The sequence below is a fragment of the Vespula pensylvanica genome, chromosome 2 (genome assembly GCF_014466175.1).
Source record: "Vespula pensylvanica isolate Volc-1 chromosome 2, ASM1446617v1, whole genome shotgun sequence".
Taxonomy (NCBI): Eukaryota; Metazoa; Arthropoda; class Insecta; order Hymenoptera; family Vespidae; genus Vespula; species Vespula pensylvanica.
In genome coordinates, this window is record NC_057686.1 from 1405601 (window position 1) to 1425950 (window position 20350).

Sequence of the window (20350 nt, forward strand, 5' to 3'; positions counted from 1 at the left end):
AAAAAAAAAAAAAGAAACAGTCCACAAACACATATATACACATAAATGAAAACATCATGCAAATATATGCATCGATACACTAGTTAAATTGGTTAATACATTTATTACAACGTTGGTATGCAAAACTGACATGATATCATAGAAGTCACCTGTATCAAACTTGTCAAACTTTTCATAGAGAAAAGTGGCTCGCCCACCGCCATTACTTTGATCCAAAACGGTATTCTACGAGAAACGTCGACTATTCCCAGAATACTCGCCGCCACTCTTGATGATGATGGCACAAAGCTAACTTTAGAGAGGCACCAAGATTATAATTGCTTGCCGGTTGTTATACAAAGCTATGAGATACATGGGAATTTAATTGTGGCGATGCCCTTTTCCTTCCTTACGCGATTCTCCCCCTTTTATATACACATCCCGTCACTCTTACGCTCTCAACTCAACCTAAACTCGTCCTATTCGTGTCTCTTCTCTACCATTACCACGGACAACAGTCTTCAACTTACATATGTGTGTGTATATATATATATATATATATATATATATATATATATATGTTCCTTCACTTAACTTCCCAACAACTTCATTTTCACGATTCATTTCGTTAAATATATTATAGTTCTCGAATGATTTCACCTGGTTTGTAAAAAGATAAGTTAAGAAAAAAAGAGAAGAAGAAAAAAAAAGAATTAAAATCATTTTCCCCTTCCTTTTTTTTCTCTTTCATTTTTTACTTTAATAACAACCAATCGATTTTTCAAGAGAAACCCGACGAAACCACGTTTTCGTGTTACAAGATATCAATTTTTTTTTCTATCGTTCGAACAAAAGAAAAAACTAAGAGAAAAATTAAGAAGAAAAAGAAGAAGAAGAAGAAGAGATTAAAGAAAGAAATTTTAAGAAGGAGGAACGAGAAAAGAAAAACAAAAATGAGGACAGAATAGAAAGAAAGAAAGAAAGAAAGAAAGAAAGAAAGAAAAAAACAAACAAAACAAAGAAATAAAAGGAGAAAGTTGAATTCGTTCGCGATGTTACGCCACTGAATCGTCCACCCCATTGTAGTTGCAACGATAACACCCCTTTCCCCTTCCTCGTTCACCCTCACCCTCATCCTCGTTCGTCTGGTCCGTCCGTCCGTCCTCATCCAAGAACCCCACGCTCTTCTAAAGCGAGATGGACCCAAACAAACTCGTTCAACGAACAGCCGAAACTGTGTTACTAGAATAAACTCTGTCCGAGGTATACATACATATACATATATATATATATATAAATACATATATACATGCATACATAGCTGCAATTTAACAACGACCACGCATACAATTGCACTAACCGTGAACTAACCTTAACGTTCACCAGTCCTACGTGTAAATACGTAGTATGCGTGTTTTAAAGAGCGCATCTCTCAAGCTTCCCCTTCCCCACCCACCAAGCAACCCACCCACCACGACTATTTTACCCCCATCATCCTCACAACCCTTCACTTCTCCTCAACCAAGCCTTAACCACCACCACCCTCCTTAGATACTTACCTTCCTAGCTATCTAACTACCTACCTACCTACATACCTACCTACCTACCTACCTACCTACCTACCTACCTACCCACCCCCTTCATCCGACCAACCTCCTCACCTTTATATCACAACGATACACCCTCTCTCTTAACGCCTCTCCGCTTTTTAAACTCGACACAATGCGCACAGAATTCCCTTTCTGTTGGCATCAGAACTGGAAGAAAGTGCAATAAATTCGTACGCGTATAAATGCCACCACGGGAAAACTTTGGAAAGTTTCGATATACCTATGTATGTATATATGTACGTTTGTATGTACATACGTATGTATGTATGTATGTATGTATGTATGTATGTATGTATTTTACGTGCAGACACAGTTGAACGAAGTTGTACAGATTTGCACACCGCCTCCTACTCGCCATCGTCCCGTGACGATAGGGAAAACACTATTCTGCTGACTCTCGATCGCCGTGTTTTCTGGATCGTTTGTTTGTTTGTTCGTTTGTTTGTTTGTTTGTTTTATATTTTTTCTCTTCTTTTCTCTGTTTTTTTCTTTTTCTTTCTTTCGTTCTTCCTTTTTTTCTTTTCTTTCTTTCTCGACGACGAGGTCGCAAACGGTATGAAAGAAAAGCGTGTTGGCCTTTCGATCGGAGAATCTTCGCAACACCAATTTTCGACATCTCCAAGTAATTTAGAAGTGAATTGTTGTTGTTGTTGTTGTTGCTCGAGGATCGGTTTTTCCTTGTTCTTTTCCTTTCTCTCGTTTATTTTTTTTCTCTTTCTTTTTTTTTTTCCTTTTTTTTTCTTTGATCAATTTGTATCAGACGGGTGGTACCGTTTATCTCTCAAACAAATTGGAATATTTCGTGACGGGGGATGAAACTATCGGGAAGATTTGTTTAGAAATTTCTTTGGCACGAATAGGAATAGACATTACGCGTGTCCTGCCAATTCTTCTTCTTTTTTCTTTTTTTTATTTATAAATGTATATTATAATAATAACGTAAGTATGTATATATATATATATATATATATATATATATATATATATAGACTTAACGATAAAAGTTAAGAAACAAAATAATCGTACGATCATTTTTATACAATATTCTTTATCTTTCGAAATACATATGTTGAAAATAAAAAATAGCAGAATGAAATAGTATGAAGTATAAAATATTATCTTATTGTGCTATTTTTAGTTTCAACTTATGTATTTCGGAAGATAATGGATATATAAAAATGGGAGAACGATTACTTTGTTTCTAAACTTTTGTCAATAAGTGTATATTGTTATTATTATTGTTATTATTATTATTATTATTTAAATGTTTAAATAATAAATATTATATAATGCATATAAAAATACGTGTATATGTATATATATATATGTGTGTGTGTGTGTGTGTGTGTGTATCTATATAAGTAATAAATATTATTTATTTAATTATATTAAAAATACATATACCTTTATATATTTTTATATATACATATATATTAATATTTAACAATTTTCCTTCTTATCATGCGATAAATTAAATTTCTAATCGGAGAACTCGAGAGATCTCGACATTTTTCGTTTCGAAATAAAATTATAAATTATAGACAAAAGATTACCAGTTATAAAATATCAATATACCTTCTTTTTTTTTACAATTAGATTAATCCTAGGGAGTTCATTTTTACAAAGAAAAAAGAACATATATACATACATACATATATATATATATATATATATATATATATATGTATATAATCGAGAAATTTTCTTCATTTTAATCCATGCAAATTTGAGTCGACAATTACCGAGAGTACACGACGATCTATCGTTCCTATCCAACGAAAGAGAGAAAGAGAGAAAAAGAGAGAGAGAGAGAGAAAGAGAGAGAAAGAGAGAAAAGAAACGATCGATGCCATCAATAAAGTCGTTATCGTAAGTATCGACAATCCGTTTTCATTTGTGTTCCGACTTGTAAGCCATTCCAACTCGAAAGAGACGCAAGACGAAGGTCCCCGACGTTTGATTAAACGATTCGATTCCTGAATTTAGGACGGAGTATGAGATCACGTCCAACGTGTGACAAATAGTACTAGTACTAGTACTAGTAGTAGTAGTAGTAGTAATAGTAGTAGTAGTAGTAGTAGTAGTAGTAATAGTACTCCTAAGAATTCTAGTATATATTTCATATATACCTAATACAAATGATACCAACGTACATTACTAATATTTCTAACAAAATGAAATAATTCATTAATATCAATTTCTACCCCTACGATAACACGAAGATACTAACTTACGAGATGAAACAATCAATTCTTGCTTTGTGTGTATAAAAAGAATTTTTATAAAATATAATAACATAATTAATAATAATAATAATAATAATCATTTAACGAAACATTGACGAACGATCGGATCGAAAAGAAAAAAAGAAAAAGAAAGAAAAAAAAACAAACAAACAGAAAAAGAAAAAGAAAAAGGAACGAGTAACGAACGAGGACAAGAAATTATAATCAAGCAAAAAGAATCGATCATCGTTATTGTCCTTGTCGTTGTTGTTATTGCCAGTAGCCAAGAAAAACGGAAGGAAGAAAAAGGAATAAAAAAAAAAAAAAAGAAAATAGAAACGCAAAAAAAAAAAAAGATACAAAGAAAGTAATAAGGAAAATAATTAATAAAGAAAGAAGATGATGGAACAAACGTTAAGGACATAACTCATGGTAATCAATGAAGAATTCATTCGAAGGCGTCCATCTGTCTGGGAAAGGACCGATTTGAACGATGAAACATGTAATACACATACGTATATGTATGTATGTATGTATGTATGTATGTATGTATGTATGTACGTATATAGATATACATAGTTCGATATCTACCTATAGTAACACATACATACGCATGCCAGAGTGTATCCAATTACGAAGTGATTGCTCGCAGATTATAGGAAATGCAGTTCGTCGACGAATGGAACATCCCCTAGCTGGCTAGTTACCTATACGCGTACATACTCAATACTCAACACATAAACGTCTATACATACGAATCTACTACGATTCTCCAATTCCTCTATCGTATCCTTTCGCGGATTGGCTATCGGTATTTGCCGTTCATTCGTTCGTTCGTTCGTTCGTTTAAATATAGAACCGCTAATTCCTTCTTTCATACTTATCAAACTCATGTGTTAATGCGTGCATACATGTGATATGTTTGTGTGGGTATGTGTGTGTGTGTGTGTGTGTGTGTGTATGTATATATCTTGGTCGATGAAAACGGAGATATTAATGAAAAATTACGTATGTGAATTTTATCGAAATATTATCCTATTATTATACCTCCAATCGGCACGTTCGGAACGATTGCTCGAGACATTTAAATATATAAGTGTGTTAGATGAAATTACGATTATTATTAGAATTTTTTTAACAATAATGATAATAATATTGATGATGATGATATGGATGTGATATAGTGTTACGTTTAATATATAGTTTATAACGATCGCAATATTAGTCTTAATAATAATTAATTGTAATGATAATAATAGTTGTAATAATGTAAAGATATATATAATTGTTATATTTCTTTATATTATTTATATTATATATTATATATCTTACTAATTATTAAGTGTATATAAGAGTATATAGATAATATATATTAAGATACATTAATAAAAAATCATATAATATATATATATATATAATTTATTACATATTTTAATCTATTGATTATTGAAAAAAACCTTGAAATTAATAATATTGATACTAATAATATTAAAGAAGTTTTCAATATGTATTTATATATATATATATATATATATATATATATATATATATATATATACATAAGAGAGAGAGAGAGACAAAGAAATTATTAATTTTAAATGACAAGTTTCTGAATAATATATATATATATATATATATATATATATATATACATAATATACATAAATTCGCAGGAAAGAATGATATAAAAATTTCATTCAGATAAATAAATAGATTACAAACCGTAAATACAAACCGATACGTCCAAGTCATATCATATTAACAGTACCTTCTGTATGGTTTATTGAAAGAAAAAACAACAAGAAAAAAGACAAAGCAACAAGAAAAAACAAAAAAGAAAACAGGAAAATATTGAAAAATCCTGATAGAACAAATCTGTCCGCACAGTAACAGCTACCTACCAGTTTTCCACCTTTTCCTTGTTTCCATCGAGTTGCAATATATTTCGTGGTGAGGGTAGTAGAGAGGGACGGTGAACTGGAGATGGAAGGTGGGGTGGAGCGAAGGGAGGAGGTTCGTGCGTTTCTCCCCACTCCACTCTCTTCAAAATCATTTTCTTTTTGCCACCTACAACCCCGTCGAACGTGCTACTACTACTATACTTCCGGATTCGGCCGTTTCTGTATCCTGCACGCGTCGATGCTGTTCGACCTTTGCCCTCTCTTTTTCTCTTTCTCTCTCTCTCTCTCTCTCTCTCTCTCTTTCTCTCTTTCTGTCTATCTTTCTCTGTTTCTCTTTCTGTTTCTGTATCTCTCTATCTCTCTGTTTCTCTCTTTCTCTCTCTTTCAGAATCGAGCCTCCCACTCGTCAGACTTCAATTAATTTCGCTTGCTTCTGGACCAGCCGCTTTTCCAATTTCGAGTTTCTCCGTTGGACTCGATACGTACGATGAAACGCTTTCCTCTCGCGAGTTTTCCCTACTCGTCCGTGTCCTGCTTTTTAACTGTGTACATTTGTATCTGTGTTTATATGTGTGTGTGCGTGTGTATATGTATGCGTGTTTTTAACAAGCAAAGCTAGTCGTTGTCCTTGTCCTGGGCCGCATTTGTACTTGTGGATGATGTCTACATGGTTAGGAAAAATTAATTACAGGGACTCGTGTACTTCATAGATTTCAGTTTATTGTACATACATACATATACATACATACATATATATATATATATATAGTCTAATCGTGTATATATATATATATATAAATGTAATATATATAATTATATACATACATATATATATATACAAAGAAACATATGTATGTATATATATAATGTATACATATATATATAATGTATATATAGATATATATTGAATATTTACTTTGAAAATAGTACCAAAACAAAAGTAAACAGGTACAAAGATTATCGGGTTCGAATGTGGGCGTTGAATCTTAAAAAGAATATGATAGGTCCCCAATGAATCGTTACTCTACCCACGCTTCATGATCACGTTTAATAATCATACCAGGAGTTAACATCGACTTCGTGTATTATCTCCTTACACGAGGGAAATGTATATGGATATAATATAAATATTGTTTTTGCTTAACACTTTTCATTTTCGTAAATAAATCGTCGATCTTCTCGACGTAACTTCTCTCCCATAACTTCGATATGTTTGTCTTTCATTTTTAATTTATTTATTTTTTGTTTCTTTTTCGTTTCTCTTCCTCTCTTTCCATTCCTTCTTTCTTTCTTACTTTCTCTTCTTTCTCGCAAGAAATTTTTCATCCTGAATTCTATCTAATAAATACTTACTTACTATATACTCTCTCTTTACATGTATGTACGATTTTATTCGGAATGTAAGATATAAATAGAGAAAGACAGACAGACAGACAGACAGACAGACAGACAGACAGACAGAGAGAGAGAGAGAGAGAAACAAATAGATAAACAGAATCGATAAATAATCGATCGATTTACAAACGAGCAAAAGGTGTGGCTTTACGTAGAAGAGAACTGATATTCTCTGTCGATGTTCAACCACTTGGACAATTATCATGGCTGGACAAAGGCTACGGAAGTATACAAAGTCTATTCTTCCTTCTCTCTCTCTCTCTCTCTCTCTCTCTCTCTCTCTCTCTCTCTCTCTCTCTCTCTTTCTTTCTTTCACTCTGTGTCTTTCTCTCCTTCTTTCTATCTCTACGTATGCATAGATTATGTGAAAGAATATATATACATATATATTATATATATATGTATATATGTATGTATATATGTATGTATGTATGTATGTATATGTATGTGTTTGTATAATATCTAGCCTACGGCTTCTTACGCAGCTGACGCGTCTCGTCTTAAGAGAGGCGTGGGTTTCCTACCATGCGTGGGCCATACACCCGCACATACGAACATAATCGCAATACGCAGCTTCCCAGAAATTTTTTTTTTTTAATTTTCTTCTCGATACTTCTCTCTTTCTTTCTCTTTCTCTCTCTCTCTCTCTCTCTCTCTCTCTCTGTCTTTCTCTCTTTTCTCTTTGTCCCTCATTTTGTCCTTTCTTGAAACAATGACGGTAAATAATAGTTATATATATATATATATATAAATAAATATATATATATATATATGTATGTATATATGTATATGTATGTACGTATAAAATAAGTATAAGTATATATTCAGATACATCTATGTAATATTTCTTTATTTATTTCATTTTCTACATATCCCAATCATATATCTAATAATCATAATATATATGATTAATCATATTTATTGATTATTACAAATTTTGAAATTCACATTTTGAAATTAATCCAAATAATGCAAAAAGGATTTTCAATATCCGTGCGTACGTAGAATTTATATAAAAATAAACAATACTAATTGGAAATGTATATAATTATTTTAAACTTAATATTCATAATAACATCATTCTTATATTATCCTTTATTTACATACACACACGCATATATATATATATATATGTGTGTGTATGTATATATAAAATTAGAGGGAGAAAGAAAAGATAATCCAAATGAAGTCATCGATAATTATAATTGACGAATCTATTAGAAAAAATTAAAATATTGCTTAAAATTTAAAACGTAATTAGAATTGTTATTAGAAATCGACAGACACAACCTATCTATATCTAAACGATATTCCAATGAAATATTTCGATGAAAACTTTCGAACTTTCTGTTCTCACAATTTAATTAAGTACTTACTTACATACCTATTTATTTAAAAAAAAAAAAAACTTTCAATTTTATCGAACGATTTTTATGCGATTTTAATGTTCGATCGAATTTCAATAAAAATAATCTTTTGTTACTTTCGAACGATTAAACAATAACATAAAATACTTAATTGTCCATTCGATAACGTGCGTATATATACGTTTAAAAAAGATCATTAGAATAAAAGACGCTTGATTAGAATTAAAAAAAATATTTAACTAGTTACTTAAAGTTATCTTACAGCATATATACGGCTACATAAAACGTTCATTTATATAACATTTTTGTAACAAATTTCGATATTCATTTATTGAAAATCTTACTGGATGTTTGTAGATCCTTTAATTAACTTAAAAGTAAAGAAAATGTTTAAAATAATTCTTAAAATTAACGATTATAATACGCATATAAAAATATATGATCGCGTGAGTCGCTGTCCGCCATTGGTCTGATATGTATTCCGTCGAAATACAAATTCGATCACGTGGACTAAATAAAGATGTAGAGTGGGAGGTCGGTATATTCCAAGTCCTCGGTTTAACGTTGACACTGGTGCCATCTATCGGCGAATCCTTGTAACAGATACCAAACTCTCGATAATTTGATACCAATAATCCGACACAATAAATCAACCAATGACGAACAAGCTTTACGAATATCAACCAATAAGCGATCACGAAATTATTCGAAATAATTATCTATCGTATTATTAGATCAATATTTATATACATTTTCTTCCATAACTTTATTTAACATATTCGCGTCGCATAAATTTTTTTTAAATTCTATTCTTTTTACTTCTTTTGTTAAAAAAAAAATAAGATATTAGTATTGATCGAATGATATATCGATTGAAATTATTCGATTATACGAAAGATCGATCTATACGAAAGTAGTCGCCATTGTTTTACGAAAGTTATAAAAAATCCGATTGTACGTGCGACAGGTGAGACTCAACGTTCAAAAAAAAAAAAAATAAATAAAGAAAAAAAAAACAAGAAAGAAAGAAGAAAAAATGCCAAAAGAATTGAACGAAGGATTTGAATGGAAGGATAATAAAGAGGACAAGTGCAGACAAAAAGCATTTATTGATCTGTTAATCCTACAAAAAGAAAAAAGGATATTCTCATCGAAGGATGAACGGAATACAAGTATAGTTCGCGTTACAATCATGCAGATGAGATATTTTTGTTTCATTTTCTTTATTTTTCAAGAGTGGACGCATGTACGACATTAAAAAAGAATAGAAAAAAATAAAAAAAAGATAGGAAGACTAATTGTTCCAAAACGTAATCTCATCTCCATCTATCTCGACATATCTTTACAATTTTTCCTTTTTTTCTCGACCATTTTTATAATAAATTTTCAAAATATATCATTAAAATATATATATATATATATACAGAGAGAGAAAAAAAGAGAGAGAGAGAGAGAGTGGAAGACACAAACAATTAAGTATTAATATTATAATTGTGTCGTACATATAAGCAATTATATGCGTCAAATTAAATTCAATGGTTCATTCGAAAAAAAAAAAAGATATTATCTCTTGCAAACTTATGCCATATTCGGGGAAGTAAGTACCATGTAATTATAATTATTATAATAATTATTATTATTGTTATTATTATATTTTGTATTTTATTATTATATTCTTTTTTCTTTCTTTGTCCTTTTTTTTCTTCCTTTTTTTGTTTTTTCTTATATTCATTTATATCACATAAATTAAAACGGAAATAGACGCGAAAGGAATATATAAATTTATAGGCTTGTTCTCTCGTTACAACTTTTACGACTGCCATTTCGATCTTCGACTACCAGGTACTTACTTATCGATTTATTTTGCCAAACTCGATATTCTCGGTTGTTTATATTTTCCGTTTAAATCTTTTCATTAAATCTTCTCTTACTCTTAACGACTTAACTGAAGAAATTTTTTCTTATCGAATACGACAACGACGTTTCGCCGACACGATTCGCCATTTTCTTTTTTTTTTTTTGCGTGTCGGTCGAACAAATTTTTGGCGGGAAAATTTTTCCTTTTACGTCGACTCTCTGCGTTTCTCCGTGAAAAGGAGAAGAAATATTTAAAAAATAAAAAAAATAAAAAAATAAAAGAGAGAGAAAAAATTAAAAAGAGAAGAAAATTAAAATGAGAGAATAAGAAAGTATATTAAAGGAAAAAAAAAGAAAGAAAAAAGAAAGAAAAGAAGATTTCACGGTCACATCGTTTACATTTATCCTTCCAATTCGTTCGTCCAATTCTATGACGAAGGTCAAATCTTATTCGTGATGATCATACGTAAGTGATGTCGATCTTATCGTGAATATCGTTTTATCTTTCATTACGTTATTCTCTTTTTCCTTTTCTTCTTTTTTTTTCAATTTTTTCTTGTTTTCTTTTTTTTTGGGGGGGTGATCTTCTTCAAAATTTTCTCTCCTATTAATGTACGATTATTATTAATATTATTATTGTTGTATTTTATTATTATTATTATTATTATTATTATTATTATTATTAAGTTACTTTACTTTCTACAACATTATTAAGTATTATTATTATAGTCACTTTTTCATTTAGTAATTATATATTATTATATATAATTACTAATATATATATATATAATAATAATACTATATATTATTATATATAATTATTTTTTTCATAGTTTTAATTTCATTAACACATTATTATTCTTTTATTTGGCATCATTATATCAACTTATGGGGCATTCTTACTATCATTATCATCATCATCATCATTATTATTATTATTATTATTATTATTATTATTATTATTATTATTATTATTATTATTATTATTATTATTAATTATTATTTACGCCCTGTCGTTGCTTATTTTCTTTGCAAGACTTACATACATGATCATGATCTCTTGATCGCGATAGGTTGACAACGACAACGCGTATTGGATCTTATTGTTACTGTCACCGTGTTGTTTATGAAGGATCATACGTTTATGGGAAACGACATAAGTGGGTACATTGTTCTGCGTTAGTTATTTTTCTTAGTTAAACAGGATTATATCCGTGCACTCCGACGATATATAATAATAATATTAATATTATTATTTTTATTATTATTATTATTATTATTATTACTATTATTATCACTATCATTATCATTATCGTTATCGTTATCATTATCATTATCGTTATCATTATTATATTTTTATTATTATTATTTTTATTATTATTAGTATTATTATTATTGATACTGTTCATTAATATTGGTATCATTATCATTATCATTATCATTATTATTATTATTATTATTATTATTATTAATATTATTATTATTATTATTATTATATGATTTACACTGTAATTTTTTACTTTCCATAGAGACGTTTATTGATTACTCCGTGATCACGAGTAAACAATTATTTACTTTGAATTAATTTATTTTCTCTGTTTATACTTTTTGTATATGTTGTTGTTGTTCTTATATGTAACTAATGATTTATCTTATGTTGCATTTTAATTTGGTAATTCCTCCATCGCAGGATACTTTTTAAATAGTATCTTAGCAGGAAGAAATCGGATTATATCGTTTATATGTAATGTTCTTGCTATTGTAATCGAAAATAACGGGATGGATCAATTCTTTAGTTTCTTTTTCTTTTTTTTTTTCTCGATTGGTAGATATAAATCGTTTTGAACCTTTGCAAATGGATATGGATCCATCTTCTCGTCAGAGTGCAGAGGGACAGCATACACGATATTTTTTGTGCCATATACTTGTTCACATACCTGAGATTTATATCAACGCGAATATCGGTTGGTCCATTCGCGTTGAATCATATCGTTTTTTCGTTTTACGTTTTTTCGTTTTACGTTTTATCTCCTTTTTACGCCCTTCTTTCCTCCTCGTTTTTTTTTTCTTGTTTTTCCTTTTCCCCTTTTTTTTCTCATTTTTCTTTCTTTTCTTCTTCTTTTTTTTTTTCTCTTCTTTTTGTACGTGTCGTCGTTTAATATATAATTTTTCTTTAGCATTAACGTATTAACGAACACCTTCGTTCATTCTTTCTTATTTCTTTTTTTTTTTTTCTTTTTTCTTTTTTGTTTTGTTTTTTCTTCGGTGATTTTGTTCGTTTCGTTTTGTTTTGCGACGCATTTTATCCAGTTCCTTTGTTTTGAGCAACTTCTTTTCGCTTTGTTATCATTACTTTGTTCTGTTACGTTTTGTTTTTTACTTTTTTTTTTATTTTTTTTTGTTTTTTTTTTGTTTTTGTTTTTTGTTTCTTCTTTAATAATAAATTTGTTTTCCTCTCGCTTTATCAGTTTAACTCGTACCCTGACCCTCCATATTTTTTAAATCAACATCGTCGTTATCGTCGTTTCGACGTCTTCTTCTTCTTCTTCTTCTTCTTCTTCTTTTTCTTTTTCTTCATTTTTGTTTTTTTGATTTTTTGTTTACCTATTCTACTCATTTTTATCTGCATTTTATCAATTATTATTCTTTCGAATAATATAATAATGTTAATTTTTTTTATTTATCTATTTGAAGCTGCCATTTATTTATTTATATTTAAAAGAGTCAGAGAAAAGTGTTTTATATTATTACTATTGTTGTTGTTTGTTGTGTTCTTGTTGTTGTTGTTGTTCTTGTTGTATTTATTGTTGTTGTTAGTGATTTAAGGATAAATCTAAACGAACGTGTACGCTTATTCGTTCCTTAAAAGATTTTAGCCGGTGAACAAATCGTATCAGGCACGTGTAGTAGTATGTGAGATCGTTCGAAATCCGTATCGATATTATTTTACTTAACATTTATTTATTTTTATTATTATTTTTAATGACGCTGTCATTAAAAATTAATTGATGGTGTAATGCTGCATTTAAATCAACTCCTATATAGAGAATCGATATTTCCAGAGAAAGATTTATCTTCTCTCAACATATCCGCTTATTATTATAATACGAGTGAATTCATTATCTTAATCATTTTCTATTTGTTTTGTTTTCTAATTTTTTTTTTTTTTTGGATTTTTCATTTATTTTTAATTTTTTTTTGTTCTTTGTACAATAGGACCATAACCGTGATTATTCTGTTCTCCTAACTAACTAGCTAGCCAACTCGATCGTTTCTCGACGTAATATTTCGACTTGTAATTCTTTCTGTTTCTCTTTCTTTCTTTCTTTTCTTTTCTTTTTTTTTTTTTTTTTTTTGAACAAAATAAAAGATTTTTCTTTTTTTCTTTTGTTTTCAATTAACATCACGTAAAACAATGCATCGGCAATTAGATTCGAAATCTCGAAAGTTTGACATCGATAACGAAAATTGAATCTCACGATGTCATTTATATATATAGATATGAATATATAATATATGATTTTTTTTTTTTAATTGTTTTCTTTCTTTTAATTATATATATTTTTTTTTCAAATTTGGAAGATCTTCTCATTAAGGGTTTCTCTTTAATTTTGTTTTCCTTCCTTCAAACGTCAACTTCTCGGATAATATAAAAAATGGAGTCGTCGTAAATTTTTTAAACTATACGTTAAAACGAACGTATGAATTATATTCGATAAGAATCGAGCGATAATAAAATTTACGTATAACAGAATTTGAAATTTTCTTCGCTTATCAAGAATCGCGTATATCGCGAGTCGAGAAATCGGATCGAGTTTTCTTTCCTTTTTTTTTCTTTCCTTTTCTTTTTTTTTTTTTTTTTGTTTTTTTTTTAATCTTTTTTTTTTTCTTTTTTTTTAATTTTTTAATCATTAAACCGAACTATAATAAGAGTTCGAACGAACTGTAGTTTGAACGAACGAACTATAATATAATATTAGACATCGCGCGATCAAGAATTTACTTTGATCATTAATATTTTGATCGATCAACTAATCAAAATCAAAATCACATATTGTGCGTGTCGAGACATAGGATCGAGTATTTCTCTGCTATTCTGTAATTAATTTCTTTTCTTTTATCATTCTATAATACTTTCTTCGCTACTGTTCTTCGTTTTCACATATCATAGATAGGAAGACGCGTGTTTTATTCTCCGATGATTATTATTATTATTTTTTTATTCTTTTTTTATTCTTTTTTTTTTTCTCGGAATTTTCGTTTCTCTACGTTACCTTCCTCTATGAGAATTTTATTTTTCTGGATATTTTTAAATCGACTGTTTGTTCTCTGATATTTTGTGATTTTTTCTTCGTTTTTATTTTTATGGTTTGTTTTTTCTCTTCTTATTAAATAATTCATTCGTTCCTTCATTCGTACATTCATTCGTTCGTTCGATCGTTCATTCATTCATTCATTCATTCATTCGTCAACCCTTTTTACCTAATAAAAGGGGAAAGCTAAATTTGTTGTTTATTTAACTTGTACTCGCATAAACGCGACTAACGCGTCGAACATGTGCGTTTATATATTCATGCTTACATACATACATGCATACATACATACATACATAGATACATATATAAATACATAGATACACACATAAATACATACATTCATACATACGTATATATATATTTATATATCGCGAGGAATATCGAAGTCATTTAAAACGATCGATCGATATATCGAATAATGACAGTTGTCGATCTGCAATTTTTATTGTAGTTGTTATTGTAATCGTTGCTGATCTTTTCTCTTTAATTTTCTTTTTTAATTATTCTCTTATTCTTCTATTTCTCCCATTGCATTTCCGATCGTTCGTTTATTCGTTCGTTTGATAGAAAACATAAAGAAAAAGAAAAGATTAAAAGAGAAAAAAATCATCGATAATAAGAACAACAACAACAAAGATTACAGATCCAGAACTATAATATCGATTTATAATATCCGAAATATAATTAAACGAGATATCTCGATCGATTCGTAAGAAATAATATCGACGCAAGAAAGTTATCGTATTATATCGCATTTTTTATCTTTTTGTTTTTCATATCTTTTTTTCTTTTTTTTTTTTTTTTATTTCGTACAATTCTCTTTGTCAATAGATCGTTCTATACTCAAAAGAGATCTAGAATTAATTTTTTACTTTCTCAATGACGTACATATACATACATGCTAATACATATACATACATACATACATACATACATACATACATACATAAGTTTTGATATATATTAGTCAAGATCAATAGTTCTTTGTGACGATCGTCGATTGGAATTAGTTTGCATCTTTGACGTCATTGTTTATTAATGATTTTATTATAATTTTGTCGAGTAATGTGTCATCTCTTTTTTTTTTGTTCTCCTTCTTCTTATACTTCTTTTTTGATTTTCTTTTTCGTTTTCGACTTTCTTCTTTCTTCTTTGTATTTTTTTTTTAATCTTTGTTTCTTTATCATTTTGCAAAGAGATGAAAGTAATCGTTTTGTAAATGCTTTTGATTAACGAAACACTTCGTTTTCGTTAATAATTATATTCGTTCTGACAGAACGTTGTCGTTATTAAAAAAAAAAATATATATATATAATAGAAAAAAAGTTATAATAATAATAAAAATAATTAATTATTTCTTACGTCGAGACAGTCATAGATGTCTACTTCCTTTCTTTACTTTTAAATAATCACGATTCAAACGAATTTGTTATGATTGATCAGTTTACAGAAAATAACATTTCTTACGATATCTCGAAATAATTATAGAAAATATTTTTAAAGATTCGTTAATTCGTTTCCAAAAAAAAAAAAGGTAATATTAAATAAAATCTAACGAGATGTAAATCATTTGGAGATTCATTAATTCATTTTCAACAAATAATATTTGTTATTAATTTGATAAATTATCAGGAAAATTTTTACGGATCTCTTAATTCGTTTATGAAAAATAAAAAAATATATACAATGGAATATAATAAAAATATAATAAATGTAATATACATAAAAATGTCGGGTTTGATAATCGGTCTTGCATTTTTATCCAATCAGAACGTTCCACCATGTATATAACATCAAACTCTTATCATACATATCTTTTAAATAATTATCTTTCTCGTCCTGTTAGATAATTCTTACTTATACAGATTATTTTCAACGTAGGTTAGTCCTTTCCATCTCTTTTTTCCCGATCGATGAAATATTCTTTGTCTTTTTTGGTTATTTTTTCTTTTTTTTCTTTTTATAATACGTAGCAATAATTTAACAAAATTATTACAATTAAGTACCAATGCCACGTACGCGCTTACAGGCAAAACGTATCGATGACTTTCCTGCATATTGTCTCTAATTAATTATATATTTAATTAACCCTTCGAGTAAGTACGAACGTGTACGTTCATATTTTTAATTATATCCTTCTTAAGAACCGTAACTATCGATCTATCATCTCATTTACTTCTTAATTCATTTAATAGAAAAAGAAAAAGAAGGAAAAAGAATTAAATACGAAAGAAAATAAATGAACGAAAAAAAAAAGAAAAAGAAAAAGAAAAAAGAAGATTCAACAGTTACGATTATTATCTCTTTATGCCAATTTTTATATTACGTTTATATTATGTCTTTTATATTATATGTCAATGCCAATGTCGTTTAGGATCAATCAATAACTGCAATTAATTCGTCGCCGCCATTTCCTTTTATCTGACTATATCCTTTTATTACGAAGTGTTATATAAGATTGAAAGAGAGAGAGAGAGAAAAAAGAAAAAAGAAAAAAGAGAAAATCAAAGGAAACAAAAAAAATTAAAAAAAGAAATCTCGTCGCACTCCCAACACCCTTTCAACCAAATGATAAATCAGAATCAAATAATCAATATTCCAATTATAATTTATCAAACGTCTCTTGCTACGTTATCTTTGCATCTCTCTTTCAATTTTTTTCTGTACGAACATTTTTTCACAAAAGAAACTTGTCTAATATTACGAAAAGAAAAATGCATTATCCTGTAATCGCTTAAATCATCCCTTGTCTCTTACCCCTTTCCAAAAAAAAAAAAAAGAAAAAAAGATAAGAAAAAAAGAAAACAAATGTCTACTCGTAAGATTAACATTAATTAAAATTAACGTAACATGAACGTCGAATTGTTTCCTCTAATTATTTTTCTCGATTTTTCTTTATCCTCTTTTTAACCCTCCAAAGATCTAAACAATCGATCACACAAAATCAACGATCCTTTTTTGTTCGATCATATTATATGTTTCGATTGATAAAATGCATTCAAATACGCATTCGAACGATTCGTACGAGCACGCGCGAGTGCATGCATTCGGATTCGTGAAAAACAGATACGTAAACACGCATACATGTACATACATCCACACATACACATTCACAGACAAACAGCATACATACGAAATGCGTAAAATCAGAAATATGGAGAGAGAATCAACAAAGAATTAATAAAACGTGAACGAAGAAACGAACTCGTAAGAGACTCGTTGGAAATATTCGTGATTAACATACACACGTGTACGATGGATCGGTGTTATGTATATGCGTGTATGTGTATTAGTATGTATGTGTATGTGTGTATGTGTACATCTGTGCGAGCTCAAATCCACTCTAAATATTTTCACGCGTTTAAAATACACACGTTACTAGTCTACGTGTGTAGATTAATTTGCAGAATTTGTGCATTAGCATACATACACACACGCGCACGCACAAACGCACGAGTACACATATACGCACACGTACATAGGACAGGACATTTGCATACTTGTTTACCCTCTCATCTATATGTACGTACGTAATTGAAGTTCAAATAGAAGGAGGTAGTTTAGGTTCCAAGGAGACGATGAGAATGTCGCGCGTTACATACACACTCTTCACGTGTATTATTATTAGTATTATTATTAATAATACTATTAATATAATTTATATTATTATTATTATTATTATTATTGTTATTATTATTATTATTATTATTATTATTATTATTATTATTATTATTATTATTATTATTAATAGGTATTTTTCATTAGGTATATTCGTATTTATCTGCTTTTTATGCTTCTTTAATAATTTCTTCTCCTCATTGGTTTTTCTTATTCGTGTCCTTTCTCTTTTTTCTTTCTCCTTTCATCATTATTATTTTCTTTGATCATTTTTTAGATGTTTTTTTTTTTTCTTTTTCCGATTCCAATTTCCATTCGAATTTTTTGTCACCCCCTTTTTCTCGTTTTCTTCTTACTTCTATTTTTTCTTTTATTCTTCTCCTTCATTGTCCTATTTTTTTTTTATTTGTACATATATATATATATATATATATATATATATATATATACTCATGCATTATCATAGTTGGATTGATTCACGTTAAAGCGACGTAACACTTACGGCGATCCGCACAGAATGGATTCTATTTATTTTAATTTCTCATCTTCTTTTCTTTCTTTTTTCTTTTCTTCTTTTTTTTTTCTTTTTTTTTTTTATACATATATAACCTTCGTCAATTCATGTACGTTTTCTTGTTTTCTCTTTTCTCCTTTGTTTTGGTTTTTGTTTTGATTTTTGTTTTTTTTTTGGCTTTTCTATTTTTTTTCTTCTTTTTATCTTTCTCTTTTTTTTTTATTTTTTTAACTTTTTTTTTGTCGTCGTTGCCGCATTCGTTCTTCGTTTTTTTTTTTATCTTTCACCCCTCCCCATCATGAAGAATATAATAATATAATATATATATATATGCTGTTGTTGCTTTTTTTTATATATATATATATATATACGAGTACGTATGTATTTTATATTTATCGATATATATACGATTTTTGTTATTTAATTTTTTTTCCCCTCGTCCGTCTTACTTTTTCCTTATTTCTTTTATCTTTTGTTTTGGTTTTTTTTTCATTTTCTTTTTTTTAATCTTTTTTTTTTTTGGGTATCACTTTTTCTTGATTTCATTTTTTGTCGTTTTTCCTTTTTCAAATTTTTTTTTTTTTTTTTTTTTTTTTTTTTTTTTTTTTTTTTTTTTTTTTTGAAAGGGTTGGTATATTTTTTTTTACATGTCATTGTTGTGACTCTCAGATAGTACGTTGATTTTTTTCTTTCTCATCTTAAAGACGTTTTCCGGATAGAATCTATACTTTTCGATAATCGGTTAAAAGCGAAATCAGTGATGTGCCATTTGAACGTATCCCCCATGATATATATATATATATATGTAAACTCAAAAAAGTCATATATGTATGTATATATACATATACATATGTATACATATACGACTTTTTTGAATTTGATTTTCTTCTTTCTTTGTCTATCTTGTTTATTTTGTATTTCTGCTTTTATTTTATTTTGTTTTGTTTCGTTTTTTTTTATGGGGATATCGTTTTTTTCAGTTTTTTTTTATTTTTTTTTTGTTATTGTTATTTCTCTTTTTTTTTTTCCTTTTTTTTCCTTTTTCAGGATTTGTTTTTGACTGTTGAAGCGATTGTTACATTAATTTTTGGAGGATCGATCGTCGATTTTCTTCGTTTTTCTTCAAACATGTTTTATCAAATCGAACTTCCATACTTTATTAGGACCGATCTCGCTGACGTAAAGTGACGTGCCATTTGGGGATATCCCAATGTCATGTGGATTTCGAAAATTCTAGATAAGGAAGATCATGAAAATATTGTATTAATAAGAATTATTGGAAACGAGTTTTAGTTCTTTTTTTCATTTTTTTTTTTTTTCTTTTTCTTTTAGGTAATACGATATATGGAGGAAGTTTACTTACACCGTATTCAGGATACCATAGATTGCTGATTTTTCGAGTGTATGGATTTATCATGTAACCTATTGCATTTGTACTATACATGTTGTTCACGGCGTAAATCCAGTCACCTGTATTACGATAATAATAATATTAATAATAATAATAATAATAATAATAATAATAATAATAATTGCAATATTAATTTGAAATTGATTAATGAGTCTGC

At 28.5% G+C, this 20350-nt stretch overlaps 1 protein-coding gene across 1 annotated transcript in view; it reads right to left on the reverse strand.

Moving 5' to 3' along the window:
* Nucleotides 1–19842: 19842 nt before the first annotated feature.
* Nucleotides 19843–20350, reverse strand: part of LOC122637433 (peptidyl-alpha-hydroxyglycine alpha-amidating lyase 2-like) — a 5594-nt gene continuing 5086 nt past the window's right edge. Inside the window, exons 6-7 of the mRNA XM_043829533.1 lie at nt 20146–20252; nt 19843–20015 (exon numbers count right to left, since the gene is read on the reverse strand). Coding sequence (XP_043685468.1) covers nt 19905–20015; nt 20146–20252 — 218 coding nt within the window. The 3' untranslated portion in view covers nt 19843–19904. The remainder of the gene's footprint in view (nt 20016–20145; nt 20253–20350) is intronic.